Source organism: Gossypium raimondii, chromosome 9 (genome assembly GCF_025698545.1).
Source record: "Gossypium raimondii isolate GPD5lz chromosome 9, ASM2569854v1, whole genome shotgun sequence".
Taxonomy (NCBI): domain Eukaryota; kingdom Viridiplantae; phylum Streptophyta; class Magnoliopsida; order Malvales; family Malvaceae; genus Gossypium; species Gossypium raimondii.
The window spans coordinates 47,607,714-47,630,280 of record NC_068573.1 but is presented as its reverse complement, the minus strand read 5'-3'; the positions used below and the strand labels follow the sequence as shown (position 1 = coordinate 47,630,280).

Below are 22,567 nucleotides of genomic sequence, written 5' to 3'. Positions count from 1 at the left end.
AATAGCCTGTAACATTAGATGGAACTAAAAAAGCCTCTCTATAAATTTTTAAATCTCTTAAAAGAAAAATCCATAAAAAAAAAAAAGCAAACATAAACAAGAGATAGTGTGACAGAGTTTCTCTCTATATTTATTTTGCACTTTATTCCATTCAAAATTTCATTACTTTGCTTTTTTACTGATAACGAGGTGTGCTGCTGCTCTCTTTATTTTTCTAACAAAGTAAAGAGAAGGAAGAGAGAGAGACAGAAGGGGCTGCTTTGCCTTTGCCTTTGCTTGTGTTTGTCTTACGAGCTTTCTCTCTCTAGACTTTCTTCCCCTTGCTTTCTCTTTATGTTTGCCCACATTGTCTTGTTATAGCTTCAAGAATCTCCCTTCTCTTCATATTATTTCCTAGCATTAAAGTGTTGTCTCTATCTCTCTCTTTTTCTTTTATATTATTCGTTGGAGCTTCATGTTTTCTGGGTTTTTTGAGCTTGTTTCTTTGCTTTCACTTACTGGGAACAAGAAACTAAGGCAAACCCATTTCTTGTTTAGCTCTCTTTGCTTTAGCTTTAGCCTTTGATTTTGAGGAAGGTGAAGGTAGGGGACTTGGGACATTTGTTTTCTTAGTTGAAGATTATCTGGGATCAAATAATTCAGCTTGTTTTTAATCTAAGTTAAAAAAGGCCTGAAATCGGGGAAGGATCGGTGGAGTTTGCTGCCTATATGGGGTTGTAGTAAGTAGCAACAGTGTTTTTTTTTCTTGGTGATTGTTAGCAAAGTTGAGAGTTTCGGGAATAGTAAAAAAGAGTAAATTTGGAGGTGTATGAAGCAAAAGTCCAACAATGAGAGATGGGAAAGCCAAGAAAAGCAAGGTTTTTCTTTTCTTTTCTTTCTTCCTCTTTCTCTCTTTCTGGTTTTCAATTCTCAAATTTGTGAAAGAACAAAAAAAATTGAAGGTTTTTAACTGACTAAAATTTCCTTCATTTTGTGTAGCTCTCATGGTCCAAAAAGATGGTCAGAAAATGGTTCAATATCAAGAGCAAAACTGAGGATTTTCAAGCAGATGATCATGTTTGTGGAGGAGGTGAGTACTTTGAGGAGCGTTAATTTTCACAGTGATTGCTTGGTATTCATAAAAAAAATAGCTAGGATCTCAAGCTTTCATGTCAAAAAAAGAAAGGGAATATTCTTCCTCTTATCTGTTCAGACCAAGCTAACTTATTTAGAATGGATTACTTGGTTATTTCAAGGCTTTATCTTTTCCTGGATTCTATTTTTAAGTACTCTTTTTCATGCAATTTCCCATCAAAACAGACAAGGCATCCTAAAAATGATTCCATTGTAACTTCAATTTTTATTCTTTTTGGTTGGTACAGTTCCTGTTCTGGTTCATAACATGTATATATAACTTTGTTTTTTTTGTTTTTAAATCTTCAGGAGGTGAAGTGGAATACAGGACTAGCTTCTCAGAAAGGGAGCCATGCACAATCAAAAAGAGTAAAACAGGTTCCTAATCTTATTTCACTAATTTTTTTGGGGACTATTTTGTTGTTTTTCTATTAATTGTCTAAATGCTGCTATGATTTGTAGAAAAATTTAGTAGGAATACGGAGCAAAGTCGGAGCCGGAGAGGGAGAATGAATCTTGATCACCCTCGAATCATAGATGTCGAAAATTATAGGTATGTTTTTCCTAAAAAAATTATATGTTTTTTTTGTGATGCATGAGTACCAACTGTTCTTCTATTGTCCTTTGGAGCAGCATTTTTGCATCTACATGGAATGTGGCCGGAAGATCGCCACCGAGTAATTTGAATCTAGAAGATTTGCTTCATGCATCATCTCCTGCAGATATATATGTCCTTGGGTATGTTTTGACGGTTTTGATCTTCATGTCTTGTTTACCAAACTTTGAATTGTTCATAGAATAATTTGTTTCCTCTTTGATTTCTTACAGGTTTCAAGAGATAGTTCCTTTGAATGCTGGGAATATTTTGGGCGCAGAAGACAATGGTCCGGCCAAAAAATGGTTGTCTCTCATTAGGAAGACTCTTAACAATCTTCCCGGAACAAGTGGAGGTGGGGGTTGCTATACACCATCTCCTGTTCCTCAGCCTATTGTGGAGATGGATGCTGATTTTGAAGGGTCATCTAGGCAGAAGAATCCGTCTTTCTTTCACCGCAGATCGTTCCAGACAACCAGCAGTTGGAGAATGGACAATGATCCCTCGATTCCACAACCACGACTTGACAGGCGGTTCAGTGTTTGTGATAGGGTAATATTTGGTCATAGGCCAAGTGACTATGATTCTAGTTATAGATGGGGTAATAGGCCCAGTGATTACTCCCGGCCTAGCGATTACTCTAGACCTAGTGATTACTCCAGATGGGGTTCATCAGATGATGATAATGGAATCACAGAATCACCAAGTACTGTATTGCACTCGCCAATGTCCTATGGTGGATCTGCATCGAATGAACCGGGATATAGGATGCCTGGACATTCAAGGTACTGCTTAGTGGCTAGTAAGCAAATGGTTGGTATATTTATCACAATTTGGGTGAGAAGCGAGTTGAGAGATCATGTTAAAAACATGAAAGTATCTTGTGTTGGCAGAGGATTGATGGGTTATCTTGGAAATAAGGTATTACTTGACCGTATCTAATTTACTTATCTTATGCTTGAGAATAAGAAGCACTTCTGTTTAACCTATATGTCTTGGTTTGCCAGGGTTCTATATCTGTCAGTATGTTGGTACATCAAACAAGCTTTTGCTTCATTTGCACTCATTTAACTTCGGGACAAAAGGAGGGTGATGAGCTAAGGAGAAACTCGGATGTTATGGAGATTCTTAAGAAGACGAGGTTTCCACGGGTTCATAGTGAAGCTAATGAGAAGTCCCCTGAAACAATCCTCGAGCATGAGTAAGGACTTGGTTCATATGCTAAAAATACCAATGTTTATGTTCTCATATGCTTTTTTATTTTTTATTTTTTTTGCATATACTGACTAATTATATATTAATCCAGTCGAATAATTTGGCTCGGGGATTTGAATTATCGTATTGCTCTCTCTTACCGGTCTGCCAAGGCACTTGTTGAAATGCAGAACTGGAGAGCATTGTTAGAAAATGACCAGGTATGCTTTTACTTCTCCATATCTTCACAGGCCCTGAATAACGTACAACAAATTCTACTGTCAAATTTAATAAGAAAACCTTTCATTGATGATAATTTGGCAGCTAAGGATAGAGCAAAAAAGAGGGCGCGTTTTTAAGGGATGGCATGAAGGAAAGATTTACTTCCCACCAACATACAAGTATTCAACTAATTCAGATAGGTATACAGGGGATGCTATGCACCCAAAGGAGAAATGTCGAACTCCAGCTTGGTAAGAAACTGCCTCCGCCGTATGGCACGATAAAGTAGTTAAAACTATAGCTCTGAAGAAGTGTACTGACTTGAACTTTTTTTGTATGAAGGTGTGACCGGATACTGTGGTACGGAGAAGGTATTCATCAATTATCTTATGTCCGTGGGGAATCTAAGTTCTCAGATCACAGACCGGTTTATGGTATATTTTGGGCTGAGGTTGAGTCAAGCCGTGGTCAACTTAAGAAGAGCATGAGTTATTCTAGTTCGAGGAGGATTGAGGTAGAGGAGCTTTTGCCGTATGCGCATGGATACACCGAGCTAAATTTTTTCTAAAGGAGGTTACGACCTGCATTCAATGTATCCTCTCTCTCTATACACACACACACACGTGAATGCCTATTTATATTTGCAAATATTTGTTTTTTTTAACCATTACTTAAGTGATTCCTATTGTTTAAACCAGGAGCTTAAATATCAATTGGCAAGAATTTCAATGTGCTTCTACCCATCAGCAATAATTTGTCTTCTGAATCAATCAGGTAAATCTAGTGCTTTTCCTTTTTCCATCTAGTGCATCAGATTTGTCTGAAATAAAACAAGTATCCATACTCAAGACTCCTTTGTGATTGTGGTCCTTGGACTTTAATCCTTTACTCCCATAGCTTTTAAACATGGAAAAGATTGCCTTCAACATATCTTCCTAGAAACTGAATCATGGCCACTTGACAATAGATAACGACAATCTACATGAAAAACCAGCTTTGAAGTGTTTGATAACGTTGGTCCCATGTGCAGGTAAAATTCACTTTGAGGAGATCCATTTTTGAGGGTGATAGAGACATTCCTTTGCTCACTAACCAAAAAAAGGTTGGTTCTCTCTTCTTTCTTCTTTCCCTTTTTGGTTTACTATTTCTTAATTTCTTCGACTAATCTTGTTTTCATGTTTGTTGATCAGGTGTAAACTTAACTAACTTGAATTCCAACTCAATCATAACATGATGTCAGCTTACAACATTCCAATCTCAATGCAACTGATTAACAAAAAAGTCCACTTCTAATCCATCTCGAAACAAGCTCCGATAGTTCTCCACAGGTACTGCTGACTACTTCTTCGTACTTAGAAAGCCAAAAATTAGCTTCCTTATACGATAATGATGTAACCCTTTTTTTGGTTTTGCAGGAAAAGAAGTTGAGAGAGGGTACTTGAAGATTGTTTTATTCATGATTTGTTTAGTTTTAGGGGAAATATTCTTTTGATGAACTAAAGAAAAGATGAAAGTATGGTCAAATATATAATCATTATATGTTTGTTAACTTTTTGTTTTAAATGCAAAGAGAAGTAAAGGGTTTTATGGATACTTACCAAAGTGATAGAAGAATTAAATGTAAAGAGAAAAAACAAAAGTGAAAAAAATAGAATCAGAATATGCTTTGTTTCTTCTCCATGCTGCTTTTGCTAATGATTTTACTGAGAAAAGTTGGTTTCATTGATAATCTGATAGCACCATCATTCTTTTTATACTTTTACTTTTTTGGCATATTGCTGTGGTGTATGAAACCAGAAAAAAGCAGCAGACAGATTTGCAGGCTTGGCAGGTTTATATGGAAGCCATGAGTATATATGTATATATATGTTGATTGACCATATTATTAGTTTGTTCTTACCTGTCTGGAATGTAGAGAAAGTAAAAAACAAGAGTGGGGGCTTTTCTACCAAAAAGAAAAAGTGGGGAATATTCCAATCACTTTTATATTATAGGTCATTTTTAGTACACCATTATTGCAGGTCTTAAATCTCACAAATAAGCAACCAAAAAAATTTGAAAAAAAGTTTAATATATCGATGTTGGACTTATGTTCATATTCGGGTTAATACCGAAATCCGAGTATAATGAGTATTTAAGATGAAAAAAGGGGGTAGGGGGGCAAATGGTGTATGTAAAATGCATGTGCATTCCATTCCAAATACGGTCAAAGAAGGGACCAAGAAAAAGAATTGCAGAAAAAGAAAGGTATATATGTTCACTTGAAAGCTATCAAAGGGAGAAACCTTATCAGTGAATAGTCACTTTAAAACTGAAGGAGTTGCCTTCTGGTCGGCTAATTATTAATTCCAAGCAAATTCACCAGATTCTGGCCACTGTTTGTTCATTAAAATGGCATTAATTCTATTACTTTTTGGCCAAGCTAACAACGGGACTGATTTTAGGATAGTGTGGTTTTTTGTTTTGTCACATTTATATACTCATTTCAACATGACACGTGACAAGACATGGGTTATCTTCAGACAATTTTTTGTTATTTGTGCGCAACTCTTCATAAGGAATTGTCCGTAGTAACCTTTTATGTAAGACAATCCACGGATGAACTCTTGATTATCTTATCCAAAAGGCAGCTTGTTATGCATCCCATGAAGACCATGAAGCCATAATAACCTTGTAAAACCCCCAAAAACGAATATATAAAAGCAAAATCACTCAATACACTTTATGATGACAATTGAATTGTAATTGCATTATCATCTAATTAACATGCACAACTTTACCGGACACCATATTATCGATTATGTGACACTAATCATAAATGATAAAAGATGACCTCCTATATAAGCCTAAATGCACGAGAGACTAAAAGGTTGGCTCCTTTTTCCCTGAAAGCCCTACACAACAACCTTCTCCTTCTCCATGTCCTACACTCTTTCTCACCATCTTTCCCTCCTTGTTAATTACTTGTATTAAAAACAGTAAATACCACAATAAAAAAGCCCTAAAACGGAGCCCTCATTGTTATTTTCTTGTCCTTAAAAAAAGGTGTTACAACCTGCAATATTCTATAATAATTGTTTGTTCAGATTCTTCAGAATGTTGAACTGAAACAATCTAACAGTACCAACTGTTTTCTTGTATAAAAGAATCAAATACCTAAAACCAACATGTCTTCTAATTAGACTGTGATGAACTTTTCGGTGTAAAAGTATCAGAACCTGCAACTGATATAATGAAAGAAACAAAAAAAAGAAAGAAAGAACATGACAGTTCATATACCTGACAAATTACATTGGCAAACTCATGATTTTAAGGCTTCTTTTTTTCCTTCTGAACCTATTATTCTTTCTCTATATATATTAATCCAAGGTTTTAAAAGGAAGTTTAATAAATAATTATCAACAATGGGGTCAGACCAAGTTATATGGTAAGATTCTTTTGGTTATATAATCTGAAAGTAACCCTTTTTTGTTAGTGGGCATTGGCTGGCAAAAGCATGTTCCTTTGTCTCTTGCAATGGAGACCATACCAATGAATAGCTCTTACATTCCCTCTGTAATATTCAGCTGTAGCAGACAATGCTTGTTGCTTAATCCTCTCTAAGGACACCCTTTTTTTTATTTCAAATCTATTCGGCACGAATTAGAATTTCGATACGATGATAGCTTTTAAAAAAACTGAATATTTGTATCCGATACATATCAGGAAAATGTCAAATTTGTGGTTCAAAATCTCTTTGAGGGTCTCATGTTTATTGGTAATTTGGGAACAACTTCATTGTCGATACCGTCCAAAGCTATTCGATCATCTCGGCAATCAACGGAGCAGAATGCGCCTAGGTAACTGCAATCATCAAACAATGATTCACTTTATACTGTAAATATAAACTAATAAACCCGAATATCCAACACTCATGGTAAAAAATCGTGTCTAACGTACCCATATATATAAATGTCTTTATCCGGTTTGAGTTTCTTCTTGCACAAGGAACAATTCTGAAAAAAGATCCCGAACCCTTCGTCCTTTTTCATCTCTCTTATTCTTTCGGGTGACCCCAACATAAATATTGTCTTCTTTGGCAGCTGCTGTTTTTTCGGAACCGCCGTTCTTGGCTGCTGCATCGGAACCGTGTTCGGTGCTCTTCTTACAGCTGAATGGGCCGGTGTCAGCCGATTCGATATTGGAGTTGGAGAGTCTATTGGCATTATCTGATTAAACAGACCTATTTCGCCTTGGCTCGATGAACGAATAACCTTTGAACGTCTTGAGGCCATTGAAGTGTTAGGATTTGCTAGGATTTTATTGTTTTTTGTTCTTACTGAAATTGGGTTGTAGGGTTCTTACGTGAAGAGAAAAAAAATTATTAAAAGAAAGAATCATCTATATCTATATATATAGTATATATTATACATGTAAAAAGGAATCAAATATGAATTATATTACATAAAAATAGGTTGCACTAAGTGCAAAAAGAGTTTGAAAATTATATTTTAACAGAATTATTATTATTATTATTATTATTAATAATGTACAAAAAGCAGTTCACTTTTTTTTTTTATATATAAAATTCTATAATTATTTTTCATTTGTTTTTTTTTTCTTTTTTGTAATTACTGAACTGAAGTTAATTGACTAACTTATTTAAAGACTTGTATAGCATAGAGGTGAGGACTGAGGACTAGAGGTGCTCATGGGCCGGGCGGCTCGGCCCGGCCCGATGGCTCGCCCGAAATATGGGAGGGTTTGGGTAAAAATATAGGCCCGAAATATGGGCTTGGACAAAAAATGAAGCCCGTTTAGAAAACGGGCCGGGCTTCGGGCATCACTTTTTGGCTCCGGCCCGGCCCGGCCCGATATAATAAATATATATTTTTTAAAAATTTTTTAATTTTAAAATATTTTTAAAATACTTTTTTAAATTTTTAAAATAAATTTTTGGTATTTATTAAAAAATGGGCCGGGCCCGGGCTTATGATTTTTTCCCGGTCCGGGCCTGGGCAAATTTTAGGCCCATATAGGCCCGGCCCGGCCCATGAGCACCTCTATTGAGGACCAACCAATTACATTAATATAAAATGGTTAAAATATGTTAAGTTTTTGTATTTTTGTAAATTTAGAATTTATTTCTTATACTTATATTTTAGGAATTTAGTCCTTAATTTTCTGATTTCAAAATTAAGATTCAATTGTTAACCTTGTTTAAAGTTTTTTTATTAACTTTGTTGGTGTAACATTTTGAATTAAAAAAATTTACTTGATAGCCATATAACTAAGAAAATGATGTAATATTAAACTTGAATTTGAAAAAAAATAAATATATAATAATATATAATATTATAATGTAAAAAATAAACAACATGCAAATTATCTAGTTTAAAATTTTAATAAAAATGCTAAATTGTTAAATATTGAATTAAAAATAATATTTTTTTGTAAAAATTGAAAATATAATATAATGAGCTTAAAACAAGCTTTTCAGTTAGTTATTTACCGATATCGGTAGGAATGAGAAAATTTTGTGACTTATATTTTGAGCTGAGCCGAATTTAATGAAAATAAATTGTGCTAATACCATACATAGATTTGACTCAGCCCATAATACCTCTCGACAATGGTACGATAACTTTTATATTAAAATCATTTAGTAACATAAATTATGTAATTTGTTTTTTCACGGTTAAAAGTACCATGGAGGCTCTTATACTAGGAGTTGGATTTTATTTTACCCCCTCTACTAAAAAAATGAGCAAACTAGTCCCTGTATATTGGATCAAAGAGTAAATTGGTCATTCTATTAAAAATTTCATCTATTTCTATTGTTAAAAATTGTTCCCTATTCGTTGGCATAAAATACATGTGGCATGACACGTATCACTATTTGGTTATTCTGTCAGTCATGTCAATTGTTAATAGTAGAAATGGATGAAATTTTTAACAGAAATGACCAATTTGCTCCTTGATCTAATGTACAGGGACTAATTTGTCTATTTTTTAAGTAGAGGGGGCAAAATACAATTTAACACTTAGTACAAGGGCCTCCATGATATTTTTAAATGCCAAGACATTATTGGTGAATTATATTGAATTTAGGGTGCATTGGGCCTCAAATGTAATGGGTTGAAGTGATTTTTAATAAAGCCTTGAGAGTCCACATTGGATCGGCCCATTTGTTTCACAAGTCCAAATTACCCGATTTTAATTTGCATTGATGTTGGTATAAAATATATTATTATTTGGGTAAACTACAAAAATGTCACCCAACTATACCTTTCATTAGATTTTCAATTTAGTCATTAAATTTTTCAAAATCAATATTTTAATCACTCTACTTTTAGTTGCCCTAAGATGAGTACGGGAAGCTGGCATGGGTTTTTTTTATTAGTCTAATAACAAATTTAATCCTCTGATAGTTACACATTCTATCAGTTTGATCCTAAATATAAAAATTTCAATAAATTTAGCTCTTAATGTTTACAAAATTAGTCAATTTAGTTTGAATTCTAAAAAATTAATAAATTTAACTCTCATCATTTACAAAATTTATCAATTTAATTCTAATTTTAACATTTTCAAAAATTAAAATTTTTTCAAAAAAATCATTTTTAAAAATGATAACAACGTGCGGCCGCTTCTTTGCTTAGAACCATGGTCCAAATCATCCATACTTGCCATTCTATTACAAAGACGAAAATTCACCATTCAAGGCTACGAATTTGGGTGTGTCACTCTTTTATAAGCCAGGTGCAAATATAATAATCTCCGTTCATTAAAATTTTCGTGGTCGGGTTGATTTTTATTTTTATTTTTATTTTTTTAACTCCGTGCCTTTGGAATAGCTGATGTATTTCAAGGACATTATTGGTAGCCCATATTATATTGCACCAGAAGTGTAACACCCCCTAACCCTAAACCGTCGTCGGAACAGGGTTACGGAGTATTACCGAATATATCAGATAACCTATAACTAGTTCACAAATAAATAGCAGGCATAGCATATTTGTATCAAATATGTCATATTAGTTCCATTCCATACTTGTAACAAATTTTAACATAGTTGTAAAACCATAATCACAATACTTTTATACTTAACCTATACATCACTTAGGTACATGCCCCATTATCACAAGAAAGGTACATCACTAAAATTTCTCTGAGGTCGGGTGTAACAGCCCGATTTTGACCCAAATCGGAACAGTGGTTTCGGGACCACACATTAGAGTCTGAAAAATATTTTAATATTTTTTTCTGTGTTTATTATGTGTGAATTTATATGTGTGAAAGTTTCGTAAATTAATTTTATTGTTTGAATGCTTAATTTGAGAATAGGGCTTAATCGCGTAAAATAAAAATTTAGTGGTTATTTTTAGAAGGGCCAAATAGTCGTTGTTCTTCTAATATGAAGGTTTCATTTTGCAATTTTACCATTGAATTAATGAATGGACGGCACTATGTATATATTATATAGTTTTTATAATAATTATAAAGGTTATAATAATAAATAATATATTATAAAGTTATTATAATAAAACAAACATAAGTTAAAAAGCCATTATCATTTTTTTGTTTCTACTAACCGAATGTAAAAGAAAAGAAAAAGGAAAGAACAAGCTAAGGGTTCGGCCATTTTGAATTTTGATTAAGGTTAGTTCTTTGTTCGGTTTTTGATAATTTTTACGTTTTTGATATCGTTGTTTTGTGTTCTTCAAAACCCATGCTTCAATTTTGTGAATTGATGATGATTTTGAAATGTGCCATTGATGGATGTTTGAGTTTTATGATGTTAGTTGATGAAATTGAAATATATGTGTTAGATTTACATGTTTTGTCTTGGGATTTTTGATGAATTTGAGTATTTAGGGCTAAATTGTGAAAATAAATTTTTGAGGGACTAAAATACGAAATAAATAAAATGCATGGACTTGTATGAGTATAATGAAGTTTCAGCCTAACCATAGTATAGTCAAAATTTGAATATTTTGTGTTTTGTGTAATTCGGACTAAATTGTGAAAAATGTAAAATGTTAGAGGCAAATTTGTAATTTTCCATTTATGTGTTTTTGGATTAAATTGAAGTTAATAATATTTAAACTAGCTCATTTTGAATATGTTTAGATCAAAAACCAAAGAAATCGGAGCTAGATCAGGAAAAAACCAAAATCGTCGACTAATTATCCGATTTCAATTTTTCACTATCCGAGGTAAGTCTAATAGCAATTTAAATGTTATAAATTTGAAATTTATATAAATATATCTATCATACATTTAGTAAGCTGGAACTAAAAGTATATAAATTGAATAAAACTTAGTGATTTTTCTATGTGATAGCCGAACATAGAAATTGATTTTGGAGGTTGATATTAATGGTATAGATTACATGTATATTAGCTAAAGTATGCTTTAAGTTCAATAATATGAAACTAATAGTAGAATTTACATGGATATGTAGTTTGAATGTAAGATTTAATTTCTTGAGTTGAATTTAAAGTTATGAATTATATATATAAAGTTTGAATGTATGATATAAGTTCTTTGAGTTGAACATAGTATTATGAATTATATATATATATATGCACATATGGTTCGAATATATATATTTAAAGTTCTTGAGCTGAATTTAATGTATGAATTTTACATACATATGTGGTTCGAATATAGGTTACAAATTCTTTGAGCTGAATTTTAATGTTGTAAATTATACATATGTGGTTCGAATGTTTGTTTGCTATGAATAATTGAATATAATTCAATTCTTACGAAGATACGGTTAGTGAGTAAAACTTATGTAAACATAAAGAATTATACATAAGATCATCCTTGTATTTGAGATTTTCAGGCTTAATGCCTAGCAGGCTTGATGTCGGTGAATTACATCAGGCTTTATGCCTAGAAGGCTCAGTGCCGGTGAATTATATCAGACTTTATGTCTAGCAGGCTTTGTGCCGGTGAAATGTATCAGGCTTTGTGCCTAGCAGACTATATGTCGGTGTTTTATACAAGGTTCTATGTTCTATAAATCTTATGTGAGCAATAGTAAAAGCAAATAAATGTGTTAAGAAAGCTAAATTATTTAGGTATGTGTTAGCCATTTGCTTAATTAGTGTTAAGGTAAGTTGATTATTTTAAATTGATAATAGTTTCAAATGAAATATAGAGTATGAGTTAACCATTTGAATATAAGCATGTTTTGGCATAATGATTTGTTGAAAATTTGGCTTTGTTAAATATTTATGTGTATCTGCCATATGGTTTGTTTATATGAAAATACAATGTGATTTTTATTAAAGTGTTATATGGTACAAAATATTAGAATATTTGGTTTATTTTAACTTAATGATGGAATAAGTATTAGTATATATATATGAATTTTTGCTTATGACTTACTAAGCTTTTATAGCTTACTTTGTGTGTTTTTGTTTACCTTTGTTTTATAGATTTTGGAGTCACGTTACGAGCTCGGGGATCATCAGCATTAGAGGTGCTCATGGTAGGCAAGTGTAAGTAGCCCGCTCAAAATATGGGAGGGTTTGGGTAAAAATATAGGCCCGAAATATGGGCTTGGGCAAAAAAACGAGGCCTATTTTCTAAACGGGCCGGGCCTCGGGCACCACTTTTTTGGCCCGATATAATAAATATATTTATTTTTTAATTTTAAAATATTTTTAAAATATATTTTTTATTATTTTTAATTTTAAAATATTTTAAAATTTTTTAATTTTAAAATATTTTTTAGGCTTATGATTTTTTTCGGTAGGCTGGGCAAAATTCAGCCCATATTTCGGGCAGGCCAAAATTTTATGGGCCGGCCGAACCCGGCCTACCTTGGCCCATGAGCACCTCTAATCAAGATAGTCTATCACACTATCGACTTCTTTTGGTATTTTGTTAAAGTTTGAACTTTATCTTATGGCATGTATAGGCTTGATTAGAGGTGCTCATGGGCGGCGGCTCCACCGACGGCCCTTGAAATATGGGAGGTTTGGGTAAAATATAGGCCGAAATATGGGCTTGGGCAAAAAATGAGGTCCGATTAAAAAGCAGGCAGACCTCGGGCACCACTTTTTGGCCGACGAATATAATAAATATTTTTTATTTTTTAATTTTAAAATGCTTTTAAAATACTTTTTTAAATTTTTAAAATTTAAATTTTTTAAATACTTTTTAAATTTTTTAATTTTAAAATATTTTTAAAATACTTTTTAATTTTAAAATAAATTTTGGTATTTATTTAAAAAAGCAGGCAGGGGCAGTTCAGGCTTATGAATTTTTCGGGGCCTGGGCAAAATTCTAGGCCCATATTTCGGGCCGGGCCCGGGCCGAAAATTTTTTGGGCCCAGCCCGAACCCGGCCCGACCCATGAGCACCTCTAAGCTTGATTATGTTTTTGGTTAGTTTTGGATCATTAATATATAAATAGCCATGCGAAAATGGTTTAATTTCCATGCTTGTGTTCGGTTTGGTTTAAAAATGGCTTATTCATGATCATTTTGTTTAAATTGGGTTTTATGTGTTTTTGAATGGGTGCTTGATGTCTTTAATTTTTATGCTTGAATTTGACTACATTTGATCATGATTTGAGCTTGCATTTGAATGAGATATTCAAGTTACATGTATGTGATAAATTTGGTTTATGTTAGATATTAAAGTCTTGTGATATGAGTTGAATAAAAGGTGATATTTAGTTATGTGTTTCGACAATAAGATTAATATTGGATGTTAGTTGAATTAAGATTATGTTATGTGATAATTAGGTATTTAGAAATATTGTATATACATGTGGTGTATTTAAATTATGTTTGATTTGAAAATGTAAGTGATTATAAGATTTAGTTTTGGGGTTCGTATTTATATTGATAAGTATGTGTTAAGAAAACATAAATATGCTATAGTTTGAGTGTTATAATGGCGAATATGTCTTAATTAATTTTGTAGTGATAATGAAATATGGATGTTCGGAAATGACCCATTTGGAGTACACACATGCACAAGCTTGTAATAGGTGAATAAGTGTTTAATATGTACATAATGAACTAGTTATGATTAGTGTATTAAGCCTACTTACATACGGACATGTTATATATATATTAGCGATGAGTTTGTTATAAATTGCTAATTATGGAACAATATATTTTAGTTCGGTACTATGCAATATCAATTATGTGCGATGTAATTTAGTTGAATGAAAATAGATATTTACTAAAACATATGAATTAGCAAGTTTATTTCCAGCTTTTGTATTTGGGTTTGACCATTTGAATAGTGACTTGTGTTATAATAAAACTAGAAGGGTATATGTGTTTTAAGTAAATTGGTTTTGTTATTTGAATTTTAATGACTAAGTTGTATGTAGAATTATAATGATAAGTATATTACATTCAGTCAATGTAAGTTATTGAATGTAAACGCATGATATGCCGATTATGAAAAAGTGATTTTTGATTTATTTGATATTTTCTTTTATGATTTATGTGACTATATATATGTTCGTTTTAAAATATGGAATAATTCATAAAGAGTTTATGTTAGCTTTATGATTTAAAATTTGATTGATTTAAGAGACTTGTTTATGTGTACTTGTAAATTGTTCGGATGTGTGCTTTGTTTAGTAATGCCTCGTAACTCTAATCCGGCGACGGACACGGGTCGGGGTGTTACATCGGGATTGCTTTGGATGCTAGACCAGATACTGACTTTCTATTAACCTGCGCACGGAAACAACCGTACACTGAGTATGGGTATACTCAGTGGTATTACCATAATTCAAATTAATAATATTAATTGATAAATTATATACATTTAATTTATGTCTACAATTATTCATTAATTATCTCATACTTTAAATCAACTTGATCATTAATAACAAAAAGTAATATTTCAATCTTGTATTTAATTGTATTCATACCTTATTTCACTATCTCAATTTTATTGGATTTTCACATCTCATTCCAATAGTTCATTTAAGTTCATATGCAATTCATTCAATTTATCACTATATTCAGTATCAATTCTATTGCAATTTGTACTCACTAATATCATATAACAAAAATTTACTCTTAATCAAATCATGAACTTTGGGTTCATATCTTCAAATCTCATATCTCGATTTCTAATTCACAATTTCACTTTCTCATTTCTTTCCATAGCTCAATCAATCACACTTATTCAATTTTTCTCATTCCAATTATTTACCCCTATTAACAAGACTCGGACATTGGAGGATACACGGATCAAACCAAACACACCAGAATGGCACCCAGTGCTTCATCGGATAGTTCGAAGCAATAAAGTGACACCCAGTGTCTCATCGGCAGAGCCGAAGAAAATTGGTACCCAGTACCTCATCAAAACTATCCGAAGAAATATAATGACACCCAATGTCTCATTGACTCTAGGTCGAAGTATCCTTGAACTCTTCCAATCCTATGGCATGCCAACTATATCCGACTCATCCCGACTAGTTAATAGGGTTTCCGAATCACATTTCAATTCAATCACTTTCTCATACTTTCAATTCAAATCATTCCAATTTAATCACAATTTAATTCAATACATTTTTCACTTTCCAATCAGTATACCATCAAATGCTCATATATATGTATATATATATATATATATATATTCATACTTCATTTTAATTTCATTCAATTCACAATTTCTCATGTTCACAATTTAAATCAATCTTTCAATCCAATATGCATTTCAATACCACATTAATTCTTTTAATTCAAATCATATCACTAGTAATTTCCATTCAATTCACATGCAATTAAATATCATTTAATTCAATATCGATATTTACCTTATTTTTATTTACTAAACATATTATTCAAAATTCAACAATTACTATTAATAAATTCAATACCAATACATATTTTTCATTTAATTCAATCATGATACTTACCTCAATTTGCTTATCATGTATATTAATTTAAATTTTAACAATTAATAATTAAATTCGAATTATGGTAATACTAACCGTAATTTTCTCGAGTCACTCCTTATTCACCTTCTCCTTTCCTTTCTCGGACAATGACTCTTGCACGATATTAGCAATTGAGCTTGGAACCTCAAAACCTTACTTTTCCCTTTTCTTTCTTTCTTTTTCTTCTTTTCTTCTCTGTTTCGTTTTGCTATTATGTTTCTATTCTCTTTTTCTTTTATTTCTTTTATTTCTTTACTTTATATTATAATAATATAATATATAAATATCTTTTACTTAATAAGTACATACATATATTAATTACAAATGTATACATATATTTATTACACATATATTTATAATTACCACACATTTGTCACTTTTTATGATTTAATTATTAGTTTAGTCCTTTCTCCTTTCACTATTCTATAATTAACTTTCACACTTAATTCAATTTAGTCCTAATACTCAATTAACTTTAATTCAACTAAATTCACTTAACTAAAATCCAATTGGTCTTATAATTAATTCTATAAATATTTTTAATAATTATTTACAAACTTGTTTCACTAAAATGGAGGCCCGATAATTCACTTTCCAATGCCTGCACTTTTTAGGTCGTTACAAGAAGCATCGAAGAGGAAATATGTACTAGATGTTTGTTTATATATATATATATTTATTTATTTATTTTTTAGATTTGTATATTTTACATGTCAAAATAATAATAAAAATATAAAAAATCTAATATGTTATAAAAAGCTAAAATATATAAAAAATACTAAAAAGTATGTCTAAAATGAGATGTATAAAATTTCTAAAATTTTTATTATTTTTACAGCGATGTCAAAATGTGATGTTGACACATGTTGCTATGTTATTGGTCGTCAAGATTATGTCAACAATTTTAATGATATTAGTCAAATATTCAAAGAAAATATCAAATTGATTTACAAGTTTAAGTATTAATTAAGTTTAAAAATATTTTAAATACCAAATAAATATAGGTTACTTTGTTTTTATTAACCCTAAATTTTAAGATTTTTTAAAAAATAGTCATAAAATTAAAGAGTCATGTCCCTAGCCCCTAGCCTACTTGTTTGTTTTAATAAACTAACATAGTATAATATTGTTAGGATTATATAAAATTATTAATGAATAAGTATAATTAATTCAAAATTTATGAAAAATAAATTACCATATTTCTTAACATGTGGCACCTTATGTTAGCTTGGACTGTATAACTTATATCCTATCATCTATATTGAATCCAAATCCTTACTTTGAAGTGTTTTAGTGAAACATTTTATTTTCCATTGTTATTATAAATTTGTATAATGATATTATATGTAATACTTAGATAATGTTATTGAAAACGAATAAAAATACCTCAAACTTTGAAAGGACTAATTTGTCTGAGCATCAAACGTACAGGATACCAAAAATATACATATCTGAATTTGTTCATATCTCCCGCAACTCATAGATCATCACCATGCACAGCAACATGTGTACACTTGAGTTGTCCTCTATCAACTCAAACCTTAACTCAGTGAATCGGGACATCTCTATCTCACTTTAAAACCCTTCCCAGTTTCAACACTCTTTGAATTCAACTCAGTCCACGTACAACACAACACGGTCCATCATCTTTCTGCTGTTAAAGCATCATCATTTCGCCCCTTCCAGTTACAGATACAACCATGAACCCCCCTGCAGCAAAGTTTGTCCGAACCTTGCTAGTACCACGTGAAGGGATGTGGCATCTCGATATCTACCCCCCACTATAAAAAAAGAAAGACAATATTTCGTCTTCTTTAATTTGCACACTCGTCACCTTGCATGTCAATGTCTTCAACACGTTGATGAAGATTTGCATGCAAAAATATCAGCTTCCACAGCTCCACCTTCTATAAATACATTACCACTCTTTGCTATTACCATCACACAGTAACAAAATACAGAGCTATCGTAATCATGGTGAGGAATAAGTCAGCTTGCGTAGTTCTGCTCTTTTCTCTTTTCCTTTCCTTTGGCTTGCTTTGTTCTGCCAAAGACTTTCCCGGCAGAAGAGGCGACGATGATCCTTCCAAGAGGTACGAGGACTGCCGGAGGAGATGCGAATGGGATACACGTGGACAAAAGGAGCAACAGCAGTGTGAAGAAAGTTGTAAAAGTCAGTATGGGGAGAAAGATCAACAGCAGCGCCACCGCCCTGAAGATCCCCAGAGGAGATACGAGGAGTGTAAGCAAGAATGCCGACAACAAGAAGAAAGGCAACAACCACAATGCCAACAAAGGTGCTTGAAACGATTCGAGCAAGAACAACAACAATCCCAGAGGCAATTCCAGGAGTGTCAGCAACATTGCCACCAGCAAGAACAAAGGCCGGAAAAGAAGCAACAATGTGTGAGGGAATGCAGGGAAAAGTACCAGGAGAATCCATGGAGGGGAGAGAGAGAAGAAGAAGCAGAAGAGGAGGAAACTGAAGAAGGAGAGCAAGAACAAAGCCATAATCCTTTCCACTTCCATCGCAGATCATTCCAATCTCGATTCAGGGAAGAACATGGCAATTTCAGGGTCCTCCAAAGGTTTGCTTCAAGGCATCCTATTCTTAGGGGCATCAATGAGTTCCGCTTATCTATCTTAGAAGCAAACCCCAACACTTTCGTTCTCCCACACCATTGTGACGCTGAGAAAATTTACCTTGTCACCAACGGTGAACATTCTTCTATTTCCTCTTCCCTTTATCAGCATATATAATATAACACCATTAACTAAAACATGGTAAACTGTTTACTTTCACAGGAAGAGGAACGCTTACGTTCTTGACACATGAAAACAAAGAGTCCTACAATATAGTACCGGGAGTTGTAGTCAGCGTCCCAGCAGGAAGCACTGTGTACTTGGCTAACCAAGACAACAAGGAAAAGCTAATCATAGCAGTGCTTCACCGCCCTGTTAATAACCCTGGACAATTCGAGGTTCCTACATTTTTAAAACATTTACAAATTTGTTTGGTTTTGATTATATAGATATTTACTTATATTTTTGCTGCAGGAATTCTTCCCAGCTGGAAGCCAACGCCCTCAGTCATATCTCCGAGCCTTTAGTCGTGAAATTCTTGAGCCTGCCTTCAATGTATTGCTCTTTGAACTAATTAATCAACTTTTTTTTAATAAAACTTGATTATTCATTGATTCATTCATGTTGTGTTGTATTAGACACGAAGTGAGCAGCTAGACGAGCTGTTTGGTGGGAGGCAAAGCCGTCGAAGGCAGCAGGGACAGGGAATGTTCCGTAAAGCCAGCCAGGAACAAATAAGGGCATTGAGCCAAGAAGCCACTTCACCAAGGGAGAAAAGTGGCGAGAGATTCGCCTTCAACTTATTGAGCCAAACCCCTCGCTACTCCAACCAAAACGGCCGCTTCTTCGAGGCTTGCCCACGTGAATTCCGGCAACTCAGGGACATCAATGTCACCGTTTCAGCCTTGCAATTAAACCAAGTACTTAAAACCAAACCACCCTTTATTTTCCCTCTAATTTCCATCATTATACTAACCAAAATCAAATCCTTTTTTTGTAGGGATCAATCTTTGTGCCGCACTACAATTCAAAGGCTACATTCGTGATCCTTGTTACCGAAGGAAATGGATACGCTGAAATGGTTTCTCCTCATCTTCCTAGGCAAAGCTCATATGAAGAAGAAGAAGAACAAGAAGAAGAACAAGAACAAGAACAAGAAGAGGAAAGGAGAAGTGGACAATACAGGAAAATAAGGTCCCGGTTGTCGCGTGGAGACATATTTGTAGTCCCAGCAAACTTTCCAGTTACATTCGTTGCATCCCAAAACCAGAACCTGAGGATGACTGGGTTCGGTCTTTACAACCAGAACATTAACCCAGACCATAACCAGAGGATCTTCGTGGCTGGGAAAATCAACCATGTGAGACAATGGGATAGCCAAGCCAAGGAGTTGGCCTTTGGGGTGTCATCGAGGTTGGTGGATGAGATATTCAACAACAACCCACAAGAGTCTTACTTCGTGTCTCGACAGAGGCAGCGTGCATCTGAATAAAGAGTTAAAAGGCAATAATAATCACATAGTCTCGTGTTTATGGACTAATGTGAAATTTTCTAGTTTTAAGCAGGCATGTAATGAAATAAAAATGGTGACCTATGTAAAGGAGGAGACCCTTGTTTTGTAGTGCAATAACTTGTATGAACTTTTGAGTGCGTTTTTTTGTCTTTCTATGTTAAGGAATAAAATGTTAAGTACTTAAGTAATTAGTATTATGTCATTTGATGTTGTTAATGTCTCTAAAAATTATACTAATACCAAAATTTTCAACCTTGAGAAAGGATAAATTTTTATAATGTTTGATAGTGAGCATTTATGGATTTTGTAATATTTTTGTGGAGCTACCCGATCTCATGTTTAGATCTAACCATTATATTTGATTGGTGAATTAGCTACATTCTATTTTAGGGTTGTTAGATCCCTGTTCTATCTTGTTCAACAGCTTGAGTTTAAGTCGAATGGAGCTTATGAAAAGCTTCTTGCATGAAGACATAAGGAGGATGCTTATACCAACTCTCAAGCTCTACAGGGGTAAGGTCAGGTTCGTTTTCATTAAATGAGCAAGTAACCCTTTATGGGTCATTTCGTAATTGGCTAGCCTGCTTATTGCTTGAGCCTTTTATTGCTATTTGGACTTCAGCCGGTGGTTATGACTCTAGGTCTAAACCCACATATTTTGGGTACAACAATAATCCCTCCAATCTGCTTGTCTGTAGCACAACTTTCTGAACAAAAAAAATTCCAACCGGAGGTTTTAGCTCCCCTCGAATTTCACCAGTGAGGTGAGTTTTATCAAATGCAACGAAGGTAAATGCTCCAATGGGTTAACTAGTGTTTATTATTACAAAATTAACCTTGCTTTAAGATATATATTTCTTTTATTATCCCCAATGCTCCATTGAAGTTTTTTTATTCATCACTTTTGCCTTTCTTTCTTTTCTTATATATATAAAATTGATTTAATTAAACAAGTTTAATTTTCACTAACTTTCATGTTCAAGATATGGTATAATATCAAGAGAAAATATTTCCTTTTTGTAATGAAAATGAACTTGCATTGCTAAGCAAAATGACATTTAATTAAATAAGTTATTTTGTCAGCAACCTCTAGACCTAGTAACAAAAACATTATATTGTAAATATTAAAGGTTAAAATCGATCTCAAACAACTTTATTCTCATTCTCATTTATAAAAAATTTAAACAAATCGTGAATCAAATTCTTTTAATATATAGTTAAAGTGGTATAATTTTTTTGGTAAACTTCAAGTCAAAGAAACAAGTTCCAGGCTACGTATGCCAACCTGTTGACTGTTGCATGGAGTGGGTATCGTTCCTCTTGTACGTATAATCAGATCCCGTTTTGCAGGTGTTTGATATCTGCGAGTATTGATTGTAACTTCCAATGGACATAAACTTGGCCAAGGAGGTACCTGCGCCGCTTCCTGTTTGGGGGGTATACAAACATGTTGAAAACCGGAGCCGTTGGAGATGACATGGTAATTGTCTGATAAATAGTAATTTGCAGTGAGTTTGGTTGAAGTGTTGTAAGGACGTAGCAAAAGTTAGTGGATAAGGGCTGTCAGTGGTAAGTGATGCTGCTGCGCCGTACGGTGAATCTTGGTGATTGTATTTGAAGGAGAATGTTAGGTGGTATGTGGGATAATTTCTGTTTTGAGGAGATGTGTTGTGAATCGAGATATTTTGTTGTGTGAACCGTTGATTCTGTTCGCGAGGTAGTCTGTAAGGTGCCATTCGTCTGCAAGGCCCCGTTGTAGGCATTATGATCATGTATTGCGCGGTTGATTAGCTCCATGAGATGGCTAAAGTGACATTGAACTTGTAACATTAAAAGAAACCATTATGACTTTTTCATAAATTTGGCTATTAATATTTGTATGTTTTGTTAAAATAACTTTAATTATATTTTTGAGTCTTTTTTAGCCATCAATATTTAACCTTTTTTACAAATTATATTTTCTAACATATTTAATGAATAAATTTAAAATTTCAATAATAATTTTAAAATTTATTTTAATATAATCTTTATTCTACTCATAACTTCTCTCACCCAACTAAAAAACCAGGTATAAGCATGCCTTCATTTTAAAATTCATTTTTATTTTTCAACATGTGACATGTTATCTTAGTTTTTAAATTTCAGTAGCATGAATTTATACAATTAGATTATATCAAATTCAAATAGTATCTATGTACATGTCTTAATTCGTTCATATCTCAAGCAACTCATCAGTCATCACCATGCACAGCAACATGTGTACACTTGAGCTGTCCTCCATTCTGCCCAAGTGCAGATAAAAACCAACTCAACCTTAAAACTCAGTGAATCGGGACATCAACTCGTCTCTAATTCACCTCATAAAACAGCCACATCCCACTTTTTACACTCTTTAAACTCACCCGAGTTGACACAAAGGACAACTCGG

At 33.0% G+C, this 22,567-nt stretch overlaps 2 protein-coding genes and 1 long non-coding RNA gene across 4 annotated transcripts; all 3 read left to right on the top strand.

Annotated features, from left to right (window-relative positions):
• Window positions 1-101: 101 nt before the first annotated feature.
• Window positions 102-4,804, top strand: LOC105800535 (type IV inositol polyphosphate 5-phosphatase 7). Of its 2 annotated transcripts, none has more exons than XM_052621395.1 (14): window positions 102-857; window positions 979-1,069; window positions 1,423-1,491; window positions 1,576-1,666; window positions 1,747-1,851; window positions 1,942-2,629; window positions 2,716-2,909; window positions 3,015-3,123; window positions 3,227-3,375; window positions 3,467-3,697; window positions 3,823-3,898; window positions 4,155-4,226; window positions 4,315-4,452; window positions 4,540-4,804. In XM_052621395.1, exons 1-10 carry the CDS (start codon window positions 828-830, stop codon window positions 3,690-3,692), a joined length of 1,752 nt encoding a protein of 583 aa, XP_052477355.1. In that variant the 5' UTR covers window positions 102-827; the 3' UTR covers window positions 3,693-3,697; window positions 3,823-3,898; window positions 4,155-4,226; window positions 4,315-4,452; window positions 4,540-4,804. The 2 variants fall into 2 exon arrangements, with proteins under 2 accessions (XP_052477355.1, XP_052477354.1); XM_052621394.1 differs by having other exon boundaries at window positions 103-857; window positions 3,467-3,716.
• Window positions 4,805-10,683: 5,879 nt separating this feature from the next.
• Window positions 10,684-12,609, top strand: LOC128032474 (uncharacterized). Its single transcript, XR_008188669.1, has 3 exons — window positions 10,684-10,765; window positions 11,237-11,322; window positions 12,556-12,609. It is a non-coding gene; the product is annotated as an uncharacterized LOC128032474 (long non-coding RNA).
• Window positions 12,610-17,977: 5,368 nt separating this feature from the next.
• Window positions 17,978-20,327, top strand: LOC128032413 (vicilin C72). The gene is made up of 5 exons (XM_052620443.1): window positions 17,978-18,759; window positions 18,849-19,024; window positions 19,101-19,181; window positions 19,265-19,546; window positions 19,627-20,327. Exons 1-5 carry the CDS (start codon window positions 18,018-18,020, stop codon window positions 20,116-20,118), a joined length of 1,773 nt encoding a protein of 590 aa, XP_052476403.1. The 5' UTR covers window positions 17,978-18,017; the 3' UTR covers window positions 20,119-20,327.
• The last annotated feature ends 2,240 nt before the right edge of the window (window positions 20,328-22,567 follow it).

Coding starts and splice junctions, on each gene's coding strand:
- LOC105800535 (XM_052621395.1), top strand. CDS start 828: ATGAGAGATGGGAAAGCCAAGAAAAGCAAG. Junction 1,070..1,422: donor TGATCATGTTTGTGGAGGAG/GTGAGTACTTTG, acceptor TTAAATCTTCAG/GAGGTGAAGTGGAATACAGG. Junction 2,910..3,014: donor GAAACAATCCTCGAGCATGA/GTAAGGACTTGG, acceptor ATATTAATCCAG/TCGAATAATTTGGCTCGGGG.
- LOC128032413 (XM_052620443.1), top strand. CDS start 18,018: ATGGTGAGGAATAAGTCAGCTTGCGTAGTTCTGCTCTTTTCTCTTTTC. Junction 19,025..19,100: donor ATAACCCTGGACAATTCGAG/GTTCCTACATTT, acceptor TTTTTGCTGCAG/GAATTCTTCCCAGCTGGAAG. Junction 19,182..19,264: donor TTCTTGAGCCTGCCTTCAAT/GTATTGCTCTTT, acceptor GTGTTGTATTAG/ACACGAAGTGAGCAGCTAGA.